The 23,443-nt window shown below is 42.8% G+C and overlaps 1 protein-coding gene and 1 long non-coding RNA gene across 3 annotated transcripts in view; one reads left to right on the top strand and one right to left on the bottom strand.

Annotated features, from left to right (window-relative positions):
- Positions 1–23,443, bottom strand: part of LOC142830805 (uncharacterized) — a 119,930-nt gene that overhangs the window by 56,255 nt on the left and 40,232 nt on the right. The window lies entirely within an intron of this gene.
- LOC102454693 (uncharacterized) overlaps positions 1,200–23,443 on the top strand; it is a 45,052-nt gene continuing 22,808 nt past the window's right edge. The window contains exons 1-10 of one of the 2 annotated variants that reach the window (XM_075938067.1): positions 1,200–1,461; positions 6,737–6,847; positions 7,827–7,911; positions 11,591–11,739; positions 14,556–14,663; positions 15,503–15,584; positions 18,359–18,522; positions 21,755–21,862; positions 22,850–22,933; positions 23,154–23,256. In XM_075938067.1, the coding sequence (XP_075794182.1) occupies positions 1,267–1,461; positions 6,737–6,847; positions 7,827–7,911; positions 11,591–11,739; positions 14,556–14,663; positions 15,503–15,584; positions 18,359–18,522; positions 21,755–21,862; positions 22,850–22,933; positions 23,154–23,256 (1,189 nt within the window). In that variant the 5' untranslated portion in view covers positions 1,200–1,266. Of the gene's footprint in view, positions 1,462–6,736; positions 6,848–7,826; positions 7,912–11,590; positions 11,740–14,555; positions 14,664–15,502; positions 15,585–18,358; positions 18,523–21,754; positions 21,863–22,849; positions 22,934–23,153; positions 23,263–23,443 lie in introns of both variants that reach the window. The other variant, XM_075938066.1, reaches the window with a different exon arrangement.

The raw sequence follows: 23,443 nt of genomic DNA, 5'->3' as shown, positions 1-23,443 counted from the left end.
GGTAATTGTCTTTTTTCTTCGAGTGATTGCTCATACGCATTTCAAGTTAGGTGATTCCCAAGCTGCTATCCAGCGGAGAGGTCGGCGATCACTAGTCTGCAACACAGCATTCCCAAACGCAGCATCACTCTAGTCTGATGTTGGATGACATAGTGGGATGTAAACACGTAGACCAAGGACCCCATGGCTGCTCAACAAATGTCTTGGACAGGGACATGCATAAGAAAGGCCGTTAATTAGGCCTACACCTGGATCGAATGGGCAGACGATTGAAGGAAAAAGCTTCACAGCAACTGTGCATGTAGCGCGCACAAACCTAACTTGGAGTGTTCATGAGGAATCACTCAAAGAAGAACTAAAGGGTCCAGTCCTGCTGATGACCCAAGTGGATATAATCATGATGCCATATGATGGACTTTCCCTTTTTTCAGTTGGCTTTAAAAAAACAAACAAACCCTTAGGAAATTGTAACAAAGAAAAACTAAGCTGAAAGAACATTAGGCTGAGTAACTCACTTCATTTTGCCTCATTTTTAGCAAATGCTTAATAAGGCTTTTCTAGTGCACTAGAGAATGGTGGGGACTGATTGGTTTGTGGCCCAGATGCAAGCCCCACAGGATTGCAAGTGTGGGCACTAGCAGTTCCGTTTGCAAGGCAAGTGTCAGTGTCTGTAAAGCACTATTTAAATGCCATGTATTATCAGTCAGTTATGCACAGTTGTGCAGTCGTTTCTGAAATGTGCTGACTTCCTAGAACTCTTGTGCCTTATTAATAAACAGATCCCTGAAGATCACAGTGCCACTGTCATGAAAAATAGCACTTGTTTCAGGGACCTTTAGGGGTCTTTTTATAAGCCTTGTGTAATAATTCATTCAGAGTGGGCGTTTTGATGTCAAAAAGTAACCAGGAGCCAGAGGACTACCAAATGTTCTGACACTTTCTCCTGTGCTCCAGGCCTTGGGCTGCTGACATTGGGCATCTAACCCTGTGACTCTAACGTGCAGAGGCTTATCCTGTTATCAGGACAGCAGCTGGACAACCTTGGTGTCATTAAAGTGACTGTGCAAAGTCTGTTTGGATAAACCCAGAGGGTTGTTTGCTGGACAAACAGCATATGATGGGAGTCCACCAATCCCCATAGATCTCTTTACTGGCCAACTGCTTCTGTCAAAAAAGGAGAGGTTATTAAATCCCTACCAAGGGGGTTCTCTTTCATTTGTATTTGGAAGAGTCCCCCAATTTCAGAGGAGGCTTCTCTGTCCAATTATGAAACTTTCCACTGTGCTAGTTCTCTGCTGTGTTTTTTTCTCTTGCAGAGCCAGCCCTGTCCCAACTGAGGATGCAGGCTGTGATGACCCTGATGTCACTGAAGCTGTGGAAATAGCACTGACAAAATATAATGCAGACAAAAAAGATGGCAACCAGTTTGCTCTGTACATGGTGATGGAAGCAAAGAAAACAGTAAGTAAACTTTGGAAAAAGCATCTTTGTACTTTTTCCTTATGGCCAGATTCGGCCCACCTCCATTATGGGGAATCACACCTTGGTCTGCATGTTTCAATGCAATCAAAGCAACTGGTGGCAGAGCAAGATATTAATACTCATGGAAACAAGTAGCAGAATCTAGTTCTGTATATTTCTGCTGTTCCTGATTAATACTGAGCCCTTACTCACACCGGTAAGCAGTTCCTGTCAGTTTGATTACTCGTGCCAGAAAATGCTCACCAATGTGAATAAAGGTTTAAAAATCTGGCCCCATGGAGAAAAAGAAAATTTTAAATTCTTGTAGCTAGGTTGAGGCAAGTACTAAAAGATCTCTGAGTAGTTTTTTTCATAAAACTCAAGGGGACTACTCAAGGAGCAATGAACTACTCCACATGAGCCGTGGCATCAGAATTTGGCTCTTTCTTTGCACTGTATGGCAGTACCTTCTCTTGGACTATTAAAGGGAATTGGATTGCAGAACTAAGTTAGGAAACTTGGTTTCTTTTCACTGCTTAACAACTGACCTAGTGTTGTCTCCTTACCAAATTACTAGTTGGAAATGCTAACATTGACCCATCATGGGGAAATCTTTGAGGCCTATGTCAGAAGCATACTAATTTATTAACAAAAACGTGTCTTGAAGAGCTGGTTGCAATGTGGAAAATATATCTGCAAATAATTGATATGGCAAATGACAGAAAGATTCTGAATTACTTATAAATGTTATTTGATGGTCTCCAGGCCTGAGTCCTGAATCTACCCACAACATCAGCTCTTACTGGTATATAGTGATAAGTCTAACAAAAGAGCACTTAATCCCGAGAGCCACACAATGGGGATGTTAGTAAAATGAGAACGATCAGCCCTACTTGAGTTGGGAACTACACTGATGTCTTTCTACTGCATTGGATTTTAAATTGTAGATCATCAGAAACAATATATTAATAAGAATATTTATCACTCAAAGATCTCAAAGCACTGTCTATCTTGTGGGGGAAAGAAAGGGAGGAGCAAGAAGGGAGGACTGCAAAGCCTACAAAAGAGATTTCATAGAATCATAGGACTGGAAGAGACCTCAGGACGTCATCAAGTCCAAACCCCTACCCAAAGCAGGACCAACCCCAACTAAATCATCCCAACCAGGACTTTGTCAAGCTAGGACTAAAAAACTTCAATGGATGGAGATTCAATCACCTCTCTAGGTAACCCATTCTAGGCTGTGTCCAGACTCAGGGGTTTTTTCGAAAAAAGTAGCCTTTTTTCGAAAAAACCTCACCTGCGTCTAGACTGCAGCCGCGTTCTTTCGAAATTAAATCGAAAGAACGCGGCTTTTCTTTCGATGGCGGTAAACCTCAATTTACGAGGAAGAACGCCTTCTTTCGAAAGTTCCTCTTTCGAAAGAAGGCGTTCTTGAATGTAAATAGGGCTTCTTCGAAAGAGAGCATCCAGACTCACTGGATGCTTTCTTTTGAAAAAGCAAGCCGCTTTTTCGAAAGTTCAACGTGCAGTCTAGACGCTCTCTTTCGAAAGAGGCTTGCAGTCTAGACATAGCCCTAATGTTTCACCACCCTCCCAGTGAAATCATTTTTCCTAACATCCATCCTAAACTTTCCCTCTTCAACTTGAGACCATTGCTCCTTGTTCTGCCATCCGTCAATACTGAGAACAGCCTTTCTCCATCCAGATTTGATCTGGTCTTATTGCTTTTTCTAAATATAGTCTTGATTTCCCTTATCACCAGTCTTCCACTGTTGTATTCATCAATTAAATGGCTTCTGATTACACTTTTATGTACATTAATCGTTGATCAGATAATTAAACATAAAGGATGGCTACTGAAAAACTGAGCCTGCCCTGATTAAAAACCTAGCTAGTAGCCATTATTATGAAATAAAATAACAAACAATGTGACATAAGGAGCCAATCCTTTCTCTCATTTACATCTGTTACTCGCTGACGTAAAGTTATTCCAGATTTACAACAATGTAACAGACAGCAAAATATGGGCCATTCCAGGCTAGATCCTCAACTGGTGTAAATTCGCATAGCTCGATTAAAGTCATAGAATCATAGAACTGGAAGGGAAAGTCCAGGACCCTGCACTCATGGCAGAACCAAGCAGCATCTAGATCTTCCCTGAGAGGTCTAACCTGCTCTTAAAAGTCTCCAATGATGGAGATTCTGCAACCCTAGGCAATTTTGTCCAGTGCTTAACCACCCTGACCATTAGGAAGTTTTTCCTAATGTCCAGCCTAAACCTCCCTTGCTGTAATTTAACCCCCTTGCTTCTTGAACAATCATGAGCTGTTAAGAACAATTTTCCTCTCTCCTCCTTGTAACAATATTTTATGTACTTGCAAACGCTTACCATGTCTTCTCTCAGTCTTCTTTTTTCCAGAATAAACAAACCCAAGTTTTTCATCTTCCCTCATAAGTCTTGTTTTCTAGACCTTGAATAATTTCTGTTGATCTTCTCTGAACTTTTTCCAATTTCTCAATATCTTTCCTGAGATGTGGCACTGAAAACTGGACACACTATTCCAGTTGGAACCTAATCACCATAGAGTATAGCAGAAGAATTATTTCTCATGCTTGCAACACTCCTGCTGATACATCCCAGAATGATATGATATGTGCAGTGGAGGGTGGGGTTGCAATAGTGTTACACTGTTGACTTATATTTAGTTTCCTATCCACTATCCCCCCCAGATCCCATTCCACATTTCTTCTTTCTAGGCAGTCAGGGTATGTCTACACTACCCTGCTATTTCGAACTAGCGGGGTAATGTAGGCATACCGCAATTGCAAATGAAGCCCACGAGGAGTAACGGTAGTTCGAACTAGGAAGCCTAGTTCGAACTACCTAGTTCGTGCCGCGTGTAGCCGCGCGGCACGGGGTTCGAACCAGCCGGGATTTAAAAATGGCGGCGCCCGGCTTATGCAAATGAAGCCCGGGAAATTCAAATCCCGGGCTTCATTTGCAATTGCGGTATGCCTACATTACCTTCCTAGTTCGAAGTAGGAGGGTAGTGTAGACATACCCTCACTTCCCATTTTGTAATTGACTGTTCCTAACTGGAGTACTTTGCATTTGTCCTTGTTGAATTTCATCCTATTTACATCAGATGATTTCCCAGTTTTCCCTGATCATTTTGAATTTTAATCCTATCCTCCAAAGCACTTGCAACCTCTCCCAGCTTGATACAGTCTGCACACAGGGTCATCTTTACCCATATGCAGAATACGCAGCTACATAGGGCATCTGAAAATTTGGGGCACCACTGGGTCTTAATGTCCATTCACCTGTCCCTTCCTATCTGTGTTCTTTGGCTTTGCTTCCTCTGCAGAAGATCTAGTTAAAAAGTTAAAAAGCCTGCTAGACCTATTAGCAGAACGTTGAGCGGGTAAAAGAGCTATTCAGTTGGTAATGAAGCTATTTAAAAAGTGTTTGCAGCCCGGGGTATATACTAGTTTGTGAATTTACTGTATTAGTGGACAGGATGTCCATTTAAAAATTGTTTTAAAAACATCTTTGTCCACAAAAGCTTATGCTCAAATAAATCTGTTAGGATATGTCTATACAGCAAATTTATTTTGAAATAACAGCCGTTATTTTGAAATAACTTTCCTAGCGTCTACACAAGCCAACTGCCATTTCGAAATTAATTCAAAATAGCGGAGGGCTTATTTCAAAATTGGCAAACTCATTCCATGAGGAATAGTGCCAATTTCGAAACTGCTATTTTGAAATAAGCGCTGCATAGACGCTTATTTCAAAATAGGGGGCCTCCAGCCCTTCCCAGGGTGCCCTGCTGGCCGCCCTGGCCACAAGGTAACTTCTGACCTCATGCCCTGCCGGAACCAGTTCTTGCTGGACTTAAATGTGATTCAGCATCCAATCAGTGTGGACGCGCTATTTCAAAATAGCAAACAGCTATTTTGAAATGCATCTTGTGTGTAGACGCATTATTTCGGAATAAGATATTTCGAAATAACCATGTCAAAATTAGATATTTTGAAATAACGCTGTAGTGTAGACATACCCTTAGTCTTTAAGGGTACATCTACACAGCAGCGTTATTTCGGAATAACTGACGTTATTCTGAAATAACATAGTGCATGCCTATACTTCAAGCCTTTATTTTGAAATAATGTCAAGATGGAGGACTTCTTACTCCAAATCATGGTAACCCTCATTTCATGAGGAGTAAGGGAAGTCAGAGGAAGAATGTCCCTTCTTCGACTTCCTGCTCTGTAGACAGCACCAACAGCCGAATTAAGCTATTTTGACTTCAGCTACACAAATGACATAGCTCAAGTTGCATAGCTTAATTTGACTTTAGCCCTGCTGTGTACACGTAAGGTGCCACAGTACTCCTTGTGGTTTTTGCAGACAAATAACATGACTCCCCCTCTGATAAAGTGCCTTCTAATACCACCTGAGGACATTGATTCACCAAATCTGGAGAGTGGAAGGAAGTGCCTCCCACCCTTCTACCAACCAGGCCCAACTATAATAAATAAAGGCTGACACAAGCACAATCGAATGGCGGGGAAAGGCACAGCCTTCCCAAATACCCAGGCATGACCACACCCACACTCCTCCCCCAGAATGCCTATTGCTTCAGTAGTGCTGTTCCTGGGAGCCATGGTGAAGCAATAGGTGTTCCTGGGGCAGAGTGTTGCTGCCTCCAGACTTCAGCCATGCTGAGGTTGCAAACTCTAGGGCTGCGTGCTGCCTGCCCTTCCTGTGCTCAAGGGCCAGAGAGGCTTGGGTTGTATGCTGCCCACCCTCCCCATGGTGTTCTGGGGCCGGGGAGGCTCCCATGGGGCACTGAAACCTTGCCCCTGTGGTGGTGGGGCCTCAGGCAGAAGGGGGCATATGAGGGCTTACCTCCCCCAGCCCTACATTCACTCAACACCCATGCCAATGTGCTCGAGCTGCTGACCACCAAAGAAGCAGCTCATATTTGCTAAATCAGAGAGCACTTGAAATACTAGGATGCAAATGAATTGAAAATACGACAGCTTTTTGCACCATTTTTCCATCCTAGAGATAGTATGTGGGAAAACTTAGACAATGCCTAAAAAGGACAAATAATATAATTAAATATGTTAACATTAGCTACGTTAAAGCACGCTTTATCAGTCCTAAGTATACACAGTATGAAATCCCTTTGAAACCTCATCCTCTCCGATGATTTCTGTTTTATCGCTACGCAAATGACAACTTACATGTTGTTTTCTCCAGGTGGGCCCTGACAAACAGTTCTTTGTGACGTACCAAATAAGAGAGAGCTCTTGTGCTGTTGGAGAAGATAAACGCTGGCAAGACTGTGATTACAGGCCATGTGCAGATGCGGTAAGAGCTGCTTTCTTTTTAAAAAAAAATGCCATAGCTGGGTAGCAGTGTAACTAGCAAGATAGCACACTCCTGGGGATAGAGTGCACTTCCGCTGCCAGTGATTCTGAAAATGCTACTGGAGGGTTCCATATTTATTGAGTCTTAGTAGAACTGAAGAGGAAGTACTCAGGTTACAAGTAAAATGATGCAACCTGGTTCCCCTCTCTTATTCCTAACTGGCAGCTATGCAAACCCAGCCTGATGTCCTCTAGTCAAGCTGGGCAATCCTTTCCGGCATGCTCCAGAAATTAAGCCCCAGCAGGCCAAGTTATGCCCTCATTGACAACTGTACAACCCTTGTTGCTGTCAGCGGATTGCAAGGGCAGAGTCCTCCTGTCCAAAGAACAGTTCAAGAGGCCATCCAAGGCCTCACACTTTTGGGAGCCCTGTGGCAGCTGCCTCAAACATCCTACAGAGGCGACCCAAGGGATGACTTGGAGCCAGGACCTTGTGTGGCGGCAGAAGGGGTTGTCCCCTGCACTCAGCCTCTCAGTGGCAGCAGGAAGCAGAGCGCCCCAGTCCTTAGGCATTCTGTTTCCTGCTGCCGTGGAGAAGTAGGGCATAGCAGACTGGGAGGGCAGCATGACTCTAGCTCCTGTAGCTGTGGGTGGGGGTGGCCCCTGCTGCTGCCACACTAGGTCCCTAGTGATCCCCTGATTCCAGGGACAGAAGAAGCCGCAGAGGGGGAAACGGATGGGGCTTGGAGTAGGAGTGGAGTGGGGGTAGGACCTGCACCCCTCTCAGGATGGCCATGTGCATTGGTATGAATGCTATCAGTTCGTATTCCTTTTCTCCATTAAACATTAGTTACACTTCCCAATTGTGTTTTATTATTGCAACAAACTACCACAGGAGTATTTCACAGCAATAAATACGGTGTTAAATGTATTTCTGCATCCGGTGGCTTAAAGACAAATGGTGTCATTTATGTTTGTAGGAATCAGGCAAATGTACGGCTCAAGTTTACGTTGACAAGAGCAAGAATATAAGTAACGTTACACAAGAATGCAGAATAATCACAGGTATGTTACTTCTCAGAGTGGCTTTATATACTTGGATTGAATAAAAAAAGAACTTCAAACTGCAAAAGAACTTTGTTGAGTTTCCAGGTAATTTTACCTTGTTTGCTGTGTTGTTGTAACTGTGTTCGTCTCAGGATATGAGACAAACAAGGTGGGTGAGGTAATACCGTTTACTGGACCAACATCTGTTGGTGGACAGGACAAGCTTCTGAGCTCTTCTTCAGGTCTAAAGAAGGTAACCAGAGTGACCCGACTAAATACCAGGTGGGACAGATGTAAGGGATTCACACATTTTACAGGAGACCACTTTAAAATGAATGAAACAATACCTCTGCAGTTACAGGACAATGGAAGCTTAGGAGGTACAGAGTGTGTTGCAAATTGTAATAGGGCATAAAATCAGCGTCTCTGTTAAGTCCAAGCCGTTCATGTCCAACAGAGTGATGAATTTAACTTCTCGGGCTCAGCTTTAGTAGGTGTTGTGCAGATTTCTTTTGAGGATACAAACTGCGGAGTGACTGCTTTGTGAAAAATGTTCACATTCTGGTGATATGGATTTTTGTTTTCTTATCATTTTTCTGTGTGGGTTCATTCAAGAGCACAGTGATTATCTGGTTTTACTCACGTTGTTGTTGGGGAATTTGACATGCTGGAGGTGATACACCGCAGGCTGTGATAGGCACACGTGAGAACTGTGGAATCACGGATCTTGAAAGGAGTGTTGTGAGTATACCGACCAGGACTGCCATGGAGATATGTCTGTAGGGTTTCCATGCACTGTTCTAGAAGGTTCTGCTGCTGTCTTGAGCCGACTTGTCCTAGTCTGTAGAGACCTTGCTTCTAATGACGAGTTCTAGTTGTAGGGTGGTAGGTAACAAGTAGAGGTGTGCAGTCGGTGGGTAGGTTTTTTCCATTCTCCCATTTGGGTGGCCCATTCCATGAGGCAATCTACCTCTCTGGTGGAATGTCCTTGTTTAGCAAAAGAGAGTTGAAGTGTGTTAAGGTATATACCCTGAATTTTAAATCTGTTCACTAGCAACAGAAATTGTTCCAAGAAAAGATAGCATCTATTTTGCTTCTCAGATAGCTTTAAAGGCAGAAGGCAAAACCCTGCATCATTCCATTGAAAACCTCAGACATCATTTTCCAGAGGTTAAAAACACATTAAAAATGAAATTCCGCTCCACTTTTTTATACAAGCACATGCTGTGCAAATGCCACTCAGTTATCATAAAAGAAAACCAGAGTCATGGGCAGTGTGTGACTCCTGAATTTGGGGAGGCTGGACCTGAGTGCCAGAAGCTCAATAGATATGTAGGAAGATACTGGCACGCTGACTGTCTTGCCCCCTGCAGCTCCTCTTCACTCCACTCCAGACCCCACTCCCACTTAGCCCATCCCTAGGCCCTCCCAGCCATCATTAAACCTCTCTGCTCTGTACATCCCAGAGGGCCTCCCCACTCCTGCTGCACACACCTTTCTGCCCTACAGGGCTTGCCCGCCTGCACTTCTCTGCCCCTTTAGGGGCAAGGAGGTACGAGTCGCAGGTGGTGAGGCAGCAGGGAGGAGCCAAAGGGGCAGCAGAGGCGGGTGGGTGCAGGGAAGCAGAGGAGAAGCGCAAGCCGAAGGTGTCACGGGGAAGAGATGTCAGAGGGACAGGAAGAGAAACTGTGTAGTTGGGGCCATGGGCAAAGAAGAACGTTGCAATGGAGCATGGGTGGAGCCATGGCCAGGGGACCCTTTCAGCAGCAGCACTCCAAAGATGCAGACCAGCAACGTGCCTCCAAAGGAAGGTGTGCCACATCCTCTCTGGGGAGGATAGCCTCAGGGTTCCCTGTAAGCTGAGCACTTGGGCGGCCACCCAGGAGCGATTCAAATGCCGCCCAGCTGATTAGCAGAGTGCCCACAGAACCCACAGCCAGCAGCATATGTTTCTACTGGCGGTGCACATTTGCACATGAATGAAAAAATAAGAGGGAATCTCTAGCCTCTCCTGGCCTTTTATATCTGCTGCTCATAACCAGACTCTGCTTGAAGAATATTTTTAACCCTTTACATTTCAGCCAAATCAAAACTGATTTTCACTGGTTCAAGGTCCATCAGTGACCTATCAGCTGGATCTCCCTCAAATTAGAAGGGTCTATCTTCAGCCCCTGAGGCACAGCTAATGTTCAAATAAAGACAGAAGAAAGTTTTGCTATATGCAAAAATGTATCTTTTTCACTATCTTCATATTAAAAATGGTTGAAACTGGTTTTGCTCAAATTTAAATCCCCACCCTCCACCAATGACTCTTCTGCCCAATGAGGAAAAAATCATTCCAAATAGTAAAAGACTGACAGAATTTTAATAATCTGAAAAGGGCCCTTTGGAATGGAAATATTTAAGCAATCTTAACAATAGTTGGTGACCCCAGCTCTGCTTGTAATCAGTGCATCCCCTTCATATGTGGTTATCAAATCCGTGCATAAATTCTTGCATTACAAAGATTGAAAACACCACAGCTGCGCTTCTTTGAGTGTCCATCTTTAAGTACCAACTAAATCATATTTTAGTTCACGCGCATTTGTAGGGCAATGGTGACATCTAGTAGCCAGGAAAGTTAATGTGCATTTCTTGGGGATGCATTTGATTGCATTTTTTAGAAAGTTAAAGCCTACATTTGAATCAAATGAAACTGCTGCACAGCATCAGAGGCACAGGTGCAGTTTTGGAAAAAGTGTAAATATTTTCTACTACCTGTGAAAAGAGCTAAAATTGTAGGTAAGGCCACAATCTGACCCACCGATTTTACTTAAATTCCATCGATATCTGATATTGTTTCATGTTGATTCTCAAGGTCATTGAATTACAAATTTAATTTATGCACTGAACTATGAAATTAGTTTATGAAAATTCTACCTGTGCTTACAAGACAGGAAGGGGAGTTAATAGGATTAGTGGCAGGAAACAAAGTCTGGAGCCTCCTCCTTCCAGATTGCCCATTCAAATATAGCCCAGCTTTGTGGTGCCTGAAAGTTGATTTCGCCTCGTAAGCACATGGCAGCATTTGTCAGAGCAATTTAGACAATGCGTCTAAGAGTATCTGGGCCTACATTTGTAGGGGAGATCCACGTTACAGTGGCTTACCTCCAAAGGTGCCAGCTGAAATGTTAATGTTGAGTTTTCCATTGCAGTATGGTGTAGAGCACAAACTGCTGCTCGTTGGCTGTGAACTATCTGGTAAAAACTACAGCCGCCTGAGGAATCTCCCTTTACTGCAGCCCCTTGCTGGGCTGATGGACGACTTTCTCTCTTGCGCAGTTTCAAAGCTGCATGATGTATTTTCACATGAAAAGTAGAGAAGAGCCTGAAACAAAATCTTCAATCCAAAGACTCCTGGACTTGGGTGGATGAAGGGTTTGGCATCTGTACTCAGATCTGGATCCAGATTTTCAAAGGTGCCCCTACAGCTATACTGAAATGCCTGGTTCTGGCCACCTTGAATGTTGGGTGGAGGGGAGGCTGGACTCTGAATCGATATTTTCTTGCCCCAGTTCTTTGTCAATGAAAAGGAATGAGGATATTTCCTCCTCAAACTCTCTCTCTTGATCACAAAAAATTTAGGAGCTAAACAACTGAGGCTGTTTTACTAAGCAAAAAGCTAAATTTTTTGGTTGGTCTGGTTTTTTTTAATCAGAACATGTGTGTCCTGGATGCTTTCACCCTATACCGGTAGACGACAAGGAACTATTACGCATTGTGAAACATGCTGTTGGGGTCTTTAACAACCAGAGTAACCACTACTTCCATTTTGACGTTGGTCAAATAATAAAGGCCACCAAGCAGGTTTGTATAGCAGGCTTTTTTTGTTTATTTTATAAAAGAGGATACTTTGGTTATTTGTATCTATCTACCTGCAGTTAATCCCATTTTACAGTAATAACATATGTGATATAAAAATAACATTTATTTCCTATAAAAAGGCTAACGGACTGGGTTTTAGTGGCTTCTGAACTGCTACTGCATGTGGTTTGTCCTTGTCTTCAATTTCAATGTTCAGCATTGGTACAGCTGCACACGTTACCAGGACAGAGAGCCAACAGCCACACGAGGCCCACGGGCAGGGGGGGATAATGACAGCTCAGAGCTCCCAGATGGGGCAGGGCCTCAAGTGAAAGGGGTGGCAACAGGAAAGCCAGCCTTCAGCACCAACTGTAGCACACCATGCACTCCCCAGAACATCAGCAGCAGCCAGGAGCCCCAGGTTCTTAAAAATCGCTAGGTCCTGGGATACTTCCCGCCTTTGCCTCACCTCTTCCACCTCCTGTTGCCCAGCCTTAGATGAATGTCCTGTTTTCACGGGTGTGGCCAAGTGTCCCATGGCCCCATAAAATGTGTATACAGCCGTCCATCCTGGCTCTCAGTGTTCTCTGATATTATTTAACTGTAATTTACCCCCAAATGTCTTCTTAACGGCCCAATAAGGAGTGGAAGCGTTGGTAATGCTACTAGACAATATTGACCTCCCGTGGTCTGGAAAATTCTCTGGTTCAGAACCGGTCAAGTCCCAAGAGTGCCAAATTAGAGAGGTTCAACCTGTATGCTTAAAATTCCCACTGAAGACCAAAATACAAAATTCATTTATGTCTCAAGGTGGAGTGTAGGCCTGCTATTTTTCTGGACCATTTTCCTTGGAATGGGTAGGAATGGTATCCCTAGCCTCTGTCTGTCTGGAAATGGGTGACAGAGAAGGGATTACGTGAGGATTACCTGTTGTGTTCCCTCCCTCTGGGGCATCTAGTATTGGCCACTGTCAGCAGATAGGATACTGGGCTAGATGGACCATTGGTCTGATCCAGTATGGCCGTTCTTATGTTCCTCTTTAGCCTTCTCTAAACCACAGACTATACCAGTTGGTGACAATATATGTTTGCAATGCACAGGCTAAAGTCATTCCAGTTGATGGATGCTTCTAGACTACAGAGTTCTGGACTAGAAAGGTTCAACCTGTACAAGGAATGCACCTTCAGATCCCCCAGTTTCTATGCCAATTTCTGTTCCATGAAAAGGCTATGTATCTGTGCCAGTGGTTCAGTTTAGGTACCGTATGACAGAGCTCACAGACATGTTTCTGGTTTGATTTTAAGTATTACAGTAAAACTCCAATAGTCCGGCATCCAATAGTCCGGCACTCCTGATAGTCCGGCATCAAAATGGCAAGAGCCTAGTGAGTGAGCTTCGGCAAAAAATGAGTCACAAGGTAACAGCGGCTGCAGCTGAACTGAGCAAAAAGGGTAAAAAAGGCTTTAAAAAACTAAAACATTACAGCATACTGTATACAGTATGTACAATAAAAAGGGTTAAGAACACTTTATATACAGTATATAATGTATACAGTATATATATATATATATATATATATATATATATATATATATATAACCTGCTTATAGTACCTCCTGATAGTCCGGCATATCTGATAATCCGGCACCACCTAAATCCCATAGGTTCCGGATTATTGGAATTCTACTGTATATAACTTGATGCAAGCTATGTATCCTTTTCCTGTGCATATTTGTGTGCATTTATCTGTGTTTTCTTCCCCAAGTCAGTTTCAGCAAGTGTTTAACTTCCTCAAAATATCATGAGGCAAATCAATTGTATTAAGAAACCAGTTTTCATCCTCTATCTATTAATTCCGTTGGTCACCGTAGCCACAAAACACATGGGTCTATACATTCCATAATCCGAAAGGTCTACATTGGAGCATCTGGAGAGGGGATTGCCACACTACCACTGGACTATGAACAGTCTTCATGTCAACTAGAATAAACTAGTCAAAAGATTTCACTGGGGTGGACTAGGGAAGAAATATGATGTATTTTTATGTTGATCCAGCATCTCTATCACTTCTGAATATGGGATCAATGGAATTGTGTCTGCTGCGATGCAGCAAAGATAAGGCTACTTTGTTCTTCCATGAGTTGGGAGCAGCGGCCACAAACAGTGAGCTACATCCTTGGACCAGGTCAGAGGATGAATTTTGCCTCTCCACGTTCCAGAGCTTCACTTGCCATAAAGTCAGAGCACTTGGGATTCACGTGGATTAAGTACGTTGCACCCTTACATCAGATATTATTGAAAGGTGCCATTTCACAAACAAAAAAGTGACGAAAACCTTGAACAAGACAGAAGTCAGAAAATGCCCAAGGCAAACACAATTCCACATAACAATAACTGCAACACACCTAGTAATAAATGACACCTACACCTCAAAGTAGCATTATGCTTTGTGCGATGCCTAGGAACATAGGAATTGACACACCAGACCAGAACCCTCTAGCCACATAGCCAGTACCAGATACTTCAAATGAAGATGTAGGCAACCCTGAACTGTGAAGTAGGGACAGAGGGGGTTGGAATCTGAACCTGAATCTGGTTATAAATTGCACAGCACATTTCTATGACTCAGTTTACCCAGCTTTAAAATGAGAATAACTGGGCTGTTGTGTGCCTGAATGGCAGCAGAACAGTTTGAAACACTTGGATTGGAAGACATTTCACATGTGCAGAGTGTTATTACTATCTTGGACTTTATGTGGTGATTTGAACAATTTTTCTTTTAAATATATATTGAATTATCTCCTAAATATTTGTTCCAGGTGGTGGCTGGACTGAATTATGCATTTGAGTATGAAATCAAGGAGACTAATTGCTCCAAGCATCATTTTCCAGAGTTAAGACCTGAGTGCAAACCCATTCCTGGAGGTGTAAGTGATATTCACATCCAGTTTATCAAAACAGATTCTTCTGTTGGTAATTAATTACTGATCATTTTGATTCAGGAAAGTACTTAAGCACCTGCCTAACTTAAGGTATATGTACACTACAATAGAGCATCTGTGGTTAGTCTGTGTCCACTGACTCGGGCTCATGAAGCTTGAGCTGAAGGATGTAAAAGTACAGCATAATTGTCCAGGTTCAAAGAATCCCACAAGGATGCATCTCTACAGCAAAGCAATGGGGTCTGAATCCTCAGTTCTTGCTTGACTGACAGTTCCACGTTCCACGTCCTGGGCGCTACAGGGTGTGAGTCTTGGGTTAGCGCTGTTTGTGTGTGGTCAGAAAGAAGGGAAGGCTTGAGCCTGATTTTGAAACCTGGGCTTATACTGCAGTGCAGACATCCCCCAAGGGTTTGATTCTGTAGGTACTAAACATTCTAACTTCCCATTCAAGTCAAAGGGAGTCAAGGGAGTTGTTCAGTACCTTGCAAGACCAAGATTAAAGTGGTCCCATTCATCTTTCATCAATATCTATCTACAAAGGCCTCTTCCATTTTCTCTGGTGGATTTCCCAGGGTCATCTTTTCTCCTGATCAGAAATCACTGGACCTGCTTTTGAAGGTGCATTCAGATCAGTGTAGATCAGGAGAAAATTCTCTGGAGACAATGGAGACTAACCAGTGTTCAAGACACCACAAATTGGCCTCTCATCTCTCTCTTCATGACCCAGTGTTTGTTTGCTATGAAGGAGGCCATCAGGACATTTACAAATATGCTCGCTGAGTATTTCTAAGAGAAAATTAAGAGTTTTTTTCCTCCCAACCCAGCATATAGGTCGCTGTGAAGCCAAAGCCTATGTGAATCTTAGGAACGCAATTGCAAATTTTGCACAGAAATGCCAGTCAACAGGTATGTGATGATCAAGTGTCAGTTGAAAACGGTTAATGGTTTACTACAATTGCAAATTGATGTACAATAAAAATGCCAAAGGACTACAAAAATCACGGGAGGGGGGAAGCTATTCTGCTATCACAGCAAAACTATAAGGCCTCCCCCCACCCCCTTCCTCACAATGGAAATTTAACAGATAATCTTCTCATTTCCTACAAAGTACTGAAAATCCAAGGGGAAATTCTCTTCTTTGATCTTTACATTGCCATACTTCTATGATATGAGAAGTGGGCCTCTGAACCCTGATTGGGGATCTGCAGGGTTAAGCGCAAGGGCAATCCCACCATGAAGATCAGCAGGGCAGCTCAGAGATGATAATTGTCCCGCTAAACTTTATTTCATTTTTATTTATTTATTTCCAAGGGCTACATCGGCTCATCTAAATATTTTCCTAGTTTTACAACAAAAAAACCTAAAAAAATTACTGAAGTGGGTACAAACAAAAATGTCATACAATGACTTGTTTACACTGCTCTATCACGCATGGCCCGTCAAGCCCCACTCCTTTTGCTAGGGGGCCCCGCCCCTTATGGCAGACAAGCTGCCTCCATACTCCTCCACCACCATGGCACAGGGAGGTAGGGTGGCTCCAGTATCCCAGGCCCAGAGCATTGGCGAGGGAGAAGGGCGTGCAGCCTCAGCCTTCTAGAACATGGTGCTGGGGAGGGCAGGCACTTCAGGGCACCAACACTCCACCCCCAGAACGCCTATAGTAGGTGCTGTGGGGGCAGCGTGTAGGCGGGGCCATGCTGGCTGTTTGCCTAGCACATGGCTGCCCATGTGCTCTGTGTCCTCTGCACTGACATAAAAATCCAATATTTAGATTCCAGTGGATTCATTTTACAATTAAATGGTAAAAATGAAAACATCAGCAATTTTTCAGTAATATCCTTGCTGTGACTCTTTTATTTTTATGTCTGAGTTGATAAGCAAGTTGTATTTAAGTGAGGTGAAACTGGAGAACACAAACAAATCAGACTCCTGCCAAGAGTGGAGTAGTCTGGAAAGGTTGAGAAGTACTGATTTAAAGAACTTTCACAAAGATACAGATATAAGCAAAAAAAAAAAAAAAGTCATAGAGGGACAGCCCCTTGAACACGCGTAAATATACTCCACATTCACAATTGGGTTTTGTGTGTGCATCATCTCCTTAGATTGAAGAGCCATAGCCACTTAGACCAATGTTCTCAGAGCCTGTCAACTGGACCCAAGAATTCATCTAGAGCAGAAGCAGGCAAATGACAGCTTGTGGGCCTCACCCAGCCCATCATCTGTTTTAATTCAGCCCTCAAGCTCCAGCTGGGAAGGAAGGTCTGGGGTTTGCCTTGTCCCACACATGCCATGGCTCTGTGCAGTTCCTAGAAGCATGCCCCGCCTTCCAGTTCCTACATGTAAGGGAAAACACAAGGAACTGTGGCCAATGGGAGCTGAAGGGGCAGTGCTTGCAGACGGGGGGCGGGCAGCACACAGAACTGCTTGGCCACACCTCCATGCAGAAACCCACAGGAAGGGGGACTTGCTATTGCTTCTGGTAGCTGCATGAGGTGAGCAATGCCCCTTTGCGATGTATATTGGCCAAATTGGACAGTCTCTATGAGACAAGATTAATGGACACAAATTAATATTTGAAAAGGTAACACACAGAAACCTGTCGGGGAACATTTTAACTTCCCTGGGCACTCATTAATGGATCTCAAAGTTACTGTATTATTGCAAGCCAATTTCAAAAACCAGTTTGAAAAGGAAGCTGTGTAGCTTAATTTCATTTACAAGTTTGATACCTACAATAGAGGTTTAAACAAAAACCTTAAGTGGGTTACCCGCTACATTCCACATCCTAATGGCATAAAAAACCAAACATTGGGTACTTAAGAGCACTTAGTACCCACTCCATCAGCTTCATTTACAATAGACACTTCACGGGGGTGTATACACAGCACCCTTACCTCAAAATAAGCTACGCAAGTTTCGCTGTGCAAGTTGAGTAGCTTATTTCCAGGTAATTTTAAAGTAGCTTAATTTGAACTTTGGCACTGTCTACACAGCACCAAATTTAAAAATAAAGTGCTACTCTGATGAGTGCCTTAACCCCCGTGGAACGAGGGTTACAGGGATGCTGGAATATTGCACCTATTATTTTGAAATATATTTTAAAATAACGTGTGCGTTTAAAGACCAGAACTGCTATTCCGGGATACTTCCAGTATCCCGAAATAGCCCTGCTGTCTAGACGTAGCCTAATTGACAATATTTTTTCCCCTTTTTTCCCTCCTTTTTCTTTCTCTCTACCTGCCCCCCTCCCGGTCCCCTCTCTTTCTCTGCTATTTATTTGGAAACTGAACCCCTTAACTCCATTTGTTGTGCCCACGAAAGCTCATGATACATTTTTGTTAGTCTCCAAGGTGCTGCAAGACTATTTGTTATTTTTTAAGTATTTTCAATTACAGACTAACACGGCTACCCCACTGATCCATTTGCACACTCATTTCTGTAGAGCATTACATTGATCAAATGCACTGTTTGCCCCCAGGCATCTAAATTCTGCTTTTTCCTAAGACAACAACACAAGCATCTACCAAATCAAGCCTCAAAATATTTTAGTTCCCACCTAGCAGAATCAAACACAGTTAGTCCTGACAGAAATACATTTCTACCTCAATGGTTCACCCGAGCCCAATGCAAACTGAATCTTTTGTTCCTTCAATTTATTTGAACTCTGGTGTTTCTTTCAGTGATTCCTCCTCACTCTCCCATTTGTCTTGGCTGCCCAATGCCCATCCCAACTGACAGTAAGGAACTGGAAGAATCACTGAGTGCTTCCGAGAAGATGTTTAATGAAGACAGTATTGATGATTTCTACTATAAAGCTGAAGGAATATCACATGCCACAGTACAGGTTTGGATTCTTTGTTCCCTTTCATGTTCAGTTTTTTTGTAACACAACCTCTCTGTATTTTATAGAGATAGGCCAAAGATATAGTGATGGCTGGAGTCGAAGGGCTGAAGCAGGGTTAAGGTTTGGATTTACGTTTGAAATTTTGGGAGCTGGTCTTTCTGCCACAGTGTTTCTGCCACTTTGATCATCTGCGTATCTGAAAGCACATTCCTGCAAATTTCAGTCATCCAAAAGGATTTTTAAAAAAAACTCCTTCAATATTTTTTTTTCTCTGAACTAGACCCAAAACTATAGAGCAGGTTTCAGATTCAGGACTCTGATGTGTGTTATGCTCCCTTCTTTACCAAGTCTTTTGGAATCATTCCAAATTTTCTTCTTCTAAATCCCATCTCCTTATCTCTGAATACAGAACCCCCATAACCACCCTAAATCATTTCTCTCCCTCCTTCTGTTTACACATACAAATATTTTAGGCACTTATTTCAGTAGAGAGAACTTCATTATTAGGTACTCATTACTGAAGCTTAAAGCTGGCAAATACTGCTTTGTCCATGCGAAGATATATTTAAAATCCTTACTGATTATAATAATTTTCAAGGTAAAATATCTGCCTGAATGAGAAACAATGCACATTAATTTATACATGGTACATCACTAAAACATAACAAACCTCACCTTCCTTGCTTCACCAAAAATATCAGTTTCACATCCTGATTTGTTAGCCTCTCACACAAGTCTGTGTGTCTCTTCCACATAGCCTGGACACATGGTTCACCCTTCCTGAGATGGTCTGAAAGACTTCTATCCATTCTCTCCTCATGGATATTGATCTGTTCTAGTCTCACTTAAGTCTTTTACCTCAGTGGGCACTAGATCAGGACCTAAGGCTATGTCTAAACTCACAGCTTCTTGCGCAAGTAATATGCAAATAAGGCTAAGCGTAGAATATCGCTGAGCCTCATTTGCATACCTAATGAGCCACCATTTTTTTCAGAAGAGGCTCTTGCGCAAGAAGGAGCATCTACACTGCCCCTTCTTGCGCAAGAAAAACCATTTTGCGCAATGACGTTACACCTATTACTTTTCAGGAAGAACGGCGTTGCGCAAGAGGGTTTTTATTGCGCAACAAGAGGCAGTGTAGATGCTCCTTCTTGCGCAAGAGCCTCTTCTGAAAAAAATGGTGGCTCATTAGGTATGCAAATGAGGCTTGGCGATATTCCACGCTTAGCCTCATTTGCATATTACTTGCGCAAGAAGCCGCAAGTGTAGACAGCCTAAAACTCACTTCTTCTGTGAAGCCAATAAAAATTAGCCAATTAATAGATTTGTTATATAATATCACAATATTAAAAATGCTTCTAGCCTACCCTGGCAGGAGCTAGCTTCACAGAGTAAGCCAAATTATCTTTGGTGCTTCTTTAACTCTGTTCCTATTGTCTAGAAACCTCCTTCTTAAATCATGAATGAAATTAGGAGAGGTTGAACCTCTTTTGTCCAACACCCTGCGGGCCTGACTGGTGCCAAACCAAAGAATTTGAAAACAAGTATTCCTGTGACACATTAAGGACTAACACAAATATATAGTAACATGAGCTTTTGTGGGTAAAACCCACTTCATTTGCTGATCCACAAGAAGTCACTATGATCCAGCAGCATTACCAACACTTCCACTGCTCACTGGGCTCTTAGAGGATGTTAAGGTACAAATTAGAACTAAATAGCAGCACAGAACATTGAGAGCCAGGACTAATAGTTGTAAACAAACTTTATAGGAACACAGGAAAGTTGACCGGATCCATGATATGTGAATATCCAGCTAACTAAAATCATGCTACCCGCAGATGTTCCTGGATCAGGAAGTGCCAGACTACAGAGGCTCCAACTGCATATAGATAATTTCATAGAATCACAGACTCATAGAACCATAGAGCTGGAAGAGACCTCAGAAGGTCATCAAGTCCAGCCCTCTGCTCTAGGCAGGACCAATCCCAACTAAATCAACCTGGCCAGGGCTTTGTCAAGCCGAGACTTAAACACCTCGGCGGATGGAGACTCCACTATTTCTCTAGGTAATCCATTCCAGTGCTTCACTACTCTCCTAGTGAAATAGTTTTTCCTAATATCCAACCTGGACCTTTCCCACCACAACTTGAGACCATTGCTCCTTGTTCTGCCATCTGTCACTACTGAGAACAGCCTTTCTCCAGCCTCTTTGGAACCTCCCTTCAGGAAGTTGAAGGCTGCTGTCAAATCCCCCCTCACTTTTTGCTTCTGCAGACTAAACAGACCCAATTCCCTCAGCCTCTCCTCATAGGTCATATGCTCCAGCCCCCTAATCATTTTGGTTGCCCTCCACTGGACCCTCTCCAATGTGTCCACATCCTTTTTGTAGTGGGGGACCCAGAACTGGACACAATATTCCAGATGTGGTCTCACCAGAGCTGAATAAAGGGGAATAATGACATCTCTGGATCTGCTGGCAATGCTCCTCTTAATGCAACCTAATATGCCATTAGCCTTCGTGGCTACAAGGGCACACTGTTGACTCATATCCAGCTTCTCATCCACTGTAACCCCCGGTAAGAAAACATGGATGTTATCTTGGCTCCATTGAAATCAGTGGCAAACTGCCATTTACTTTAGTCAAACCAGAATTTCATCCTTTTTCTGTTGTTTCTGATATGAGGTGTCTACCTCCCTTTTGGGCATGATTCAAAAAGATTATATAATAACATGAACATCAACAAATCAACTTTCCCAGGAACATTAATGAATTGATACAGTTCAGCTCTTTCATGTGTTTGGCAAATAATTTGTTTTTCACTGAAGTTGTATTTTTCAGACTCTTCATTTTACCTCATCCAACTTCCCTTCCCTTATATTTGGCTCACTACAATGGTGCCTCGGAAAGATTTCCTTCATTAGTAAGGAAATTATTGCAGTCATGCAGTAAATCAAAGTCAAAATTGTGAACCTTGGATTCTTCTGACCTATTAGTCTCCAATTTCAGGGTTGTGATGCTTTTTTGGGGGAGGAAGGGAAATGGGAGTAAAGAAGATAGATCAATTAGAAATGTATATTAATTGTCTCTTTTACTGTCAAAGCGTTCTCTTTGTTTTTATGCACATGTCTTTGGTGGGATGGTGTTAAGATTTTAGAGTACTGTCTTGTCTGTGAAACTTCTGCAATGAAAACACATTTAATGAGAAAAATCTTCTTACTGATTTTTCAGGTGGTTGCTGGAAGAAATTATAATATAACATTTAAAATGAGGAAGACAAACTGCTCGAAAACAGATGTCAAGGAACAGAGTGAATATTGTGTAGCTACAACAGACGGTGTAAGTGACTGGAATGCTGCAGAACACCAACTCAGAGCAATGGCTCTCAATTAACCCTACTGAACTGCACCAGAAAAGACCATGTTCTTAAAAAAAATCCCAACAAAACAAAAATAGACACCACCAAACCAGCAACCCAGGTTTGGTGTTTTTATTAAATAACTTCAATTGGTCGTTGCTGCCACTAGCAAGCCAGATCAGTAAAGGCTAGTTATTCCTCGATAAACAGAGGGATTTTTCTCTCTCAGCATTATCTTTACCTTTATCGTTAGTTCTGTGTGTGATCCAGGATATTGCTAAAGGACAGCAGAAAGGGTTGGTTTGGTCGACGCACTCCAACTGCACAATCCATTTGATTAATGCAAAGCTATTGGGATAATTTTGACCATTTCATGGGTGGTTGATCAAAAAGGAAAGGGGGTGAAATGCTACTACCAGGGTGTGGTCACGGTGATGTTGCTGAAGTGTATTCTGCTATGGCGAGGGGCTGGCACACTTGGGGCAAAGGGAGATATGCCAGTCAGGTTCTGCTAGGGTCGAATGCTGAGTTAGTGCTTGTGGAATGTACACTCCTGAGGTGGGGGGGAAATGCCTAGTATTTGTGGCAGGATGGTGGTGGGTGGGTTTCTCCCCATACGCACACTCCACCTGCTCATCAAACTCATCTAGCTATTGCTTGGAAAGTACTTTGGAAATGAAAAGTGCTGAGAATTAATGTTATGAGTTGGATTGTGATGTTCATGCCGGCTTTCTAAAGCTAAATAGAACTAAGGGATTGTATGATTCCAATATAAGAATCTACAAAGATAAGACAGCTGGATTCTACAGATATTCACATAATGCTTCAAAAATAATAATATGTTTAAAAGGGTTATTAAAATTGTATGTCCTTATTTCTATACAAGTCTATTCCCATGTTTGTGGCTTATTTTTTTGTTTTAAGAGCCCATGTTGGCTTTGATCGATTGTTTGATTGATTGTTGGCAGGACACTTTGCTGTGCAGAGCACATGTTCACGTGATGCCCTGGACAAACACACTAAGGCCTACAGTTAACTGCGTGAAAGAGAAGGTATGAATTCTTAATACATATATTATTTCACTTCAGACTACTTACAACTCTTTACACAAAATTTGTAATGGGGAAATATTTGTAACCCTTTATCGGGCTTCCATAACATCCACTTCTCACATTAGCTCAGTAGCCTGCATTTTTTTTTAAAAGCAAGTGGTCATTTTTTTTCAAGTTAGTAATGTTGTAATCATTCCTCTTGCCCTCTGCACATGAACAGGGGGACAAACATGATACTGGATGTGAGCCAGAACATGGAAATGGGCACGGACACGACACGGTGTGTGGAGCAGGACACAAGCAGAGACATGGACTAAAACAACGTGAGGGTGAATATGGCCATGCGCATGGTCCACTATGGGGAGGGGAGCAGGGCAGGCACGTGTACCATAGCCTCCCCAGCCCTGAAGAACAAGGGTGGTAGATGGTGCACGACTGTGAACTAGACTCAAGAATCCCTCTAGTGCAGGGGCAGGCAAACTACAGCCTCCAGGCCTCATACTAAATTAT

Source organism: Pelodiscus sinensis, chromosome 10, assembly GCF_049634645.1.
Source record: "Pelodiscus sinensis isolate JC-2024 chromosome 10, ASM4963464v1, whole genome shotgun sequence".
Lineage (NCBI taxonomy): Eukaryota > Metazoa > Chordata > Testudines > Trionychidae > Pelodiscus > Pelodiscus sinensis.
Note: the sequence above shows the minus strand (reverse complement) of the source record. Positions and strands in the feature narration are given on the sequence as shown.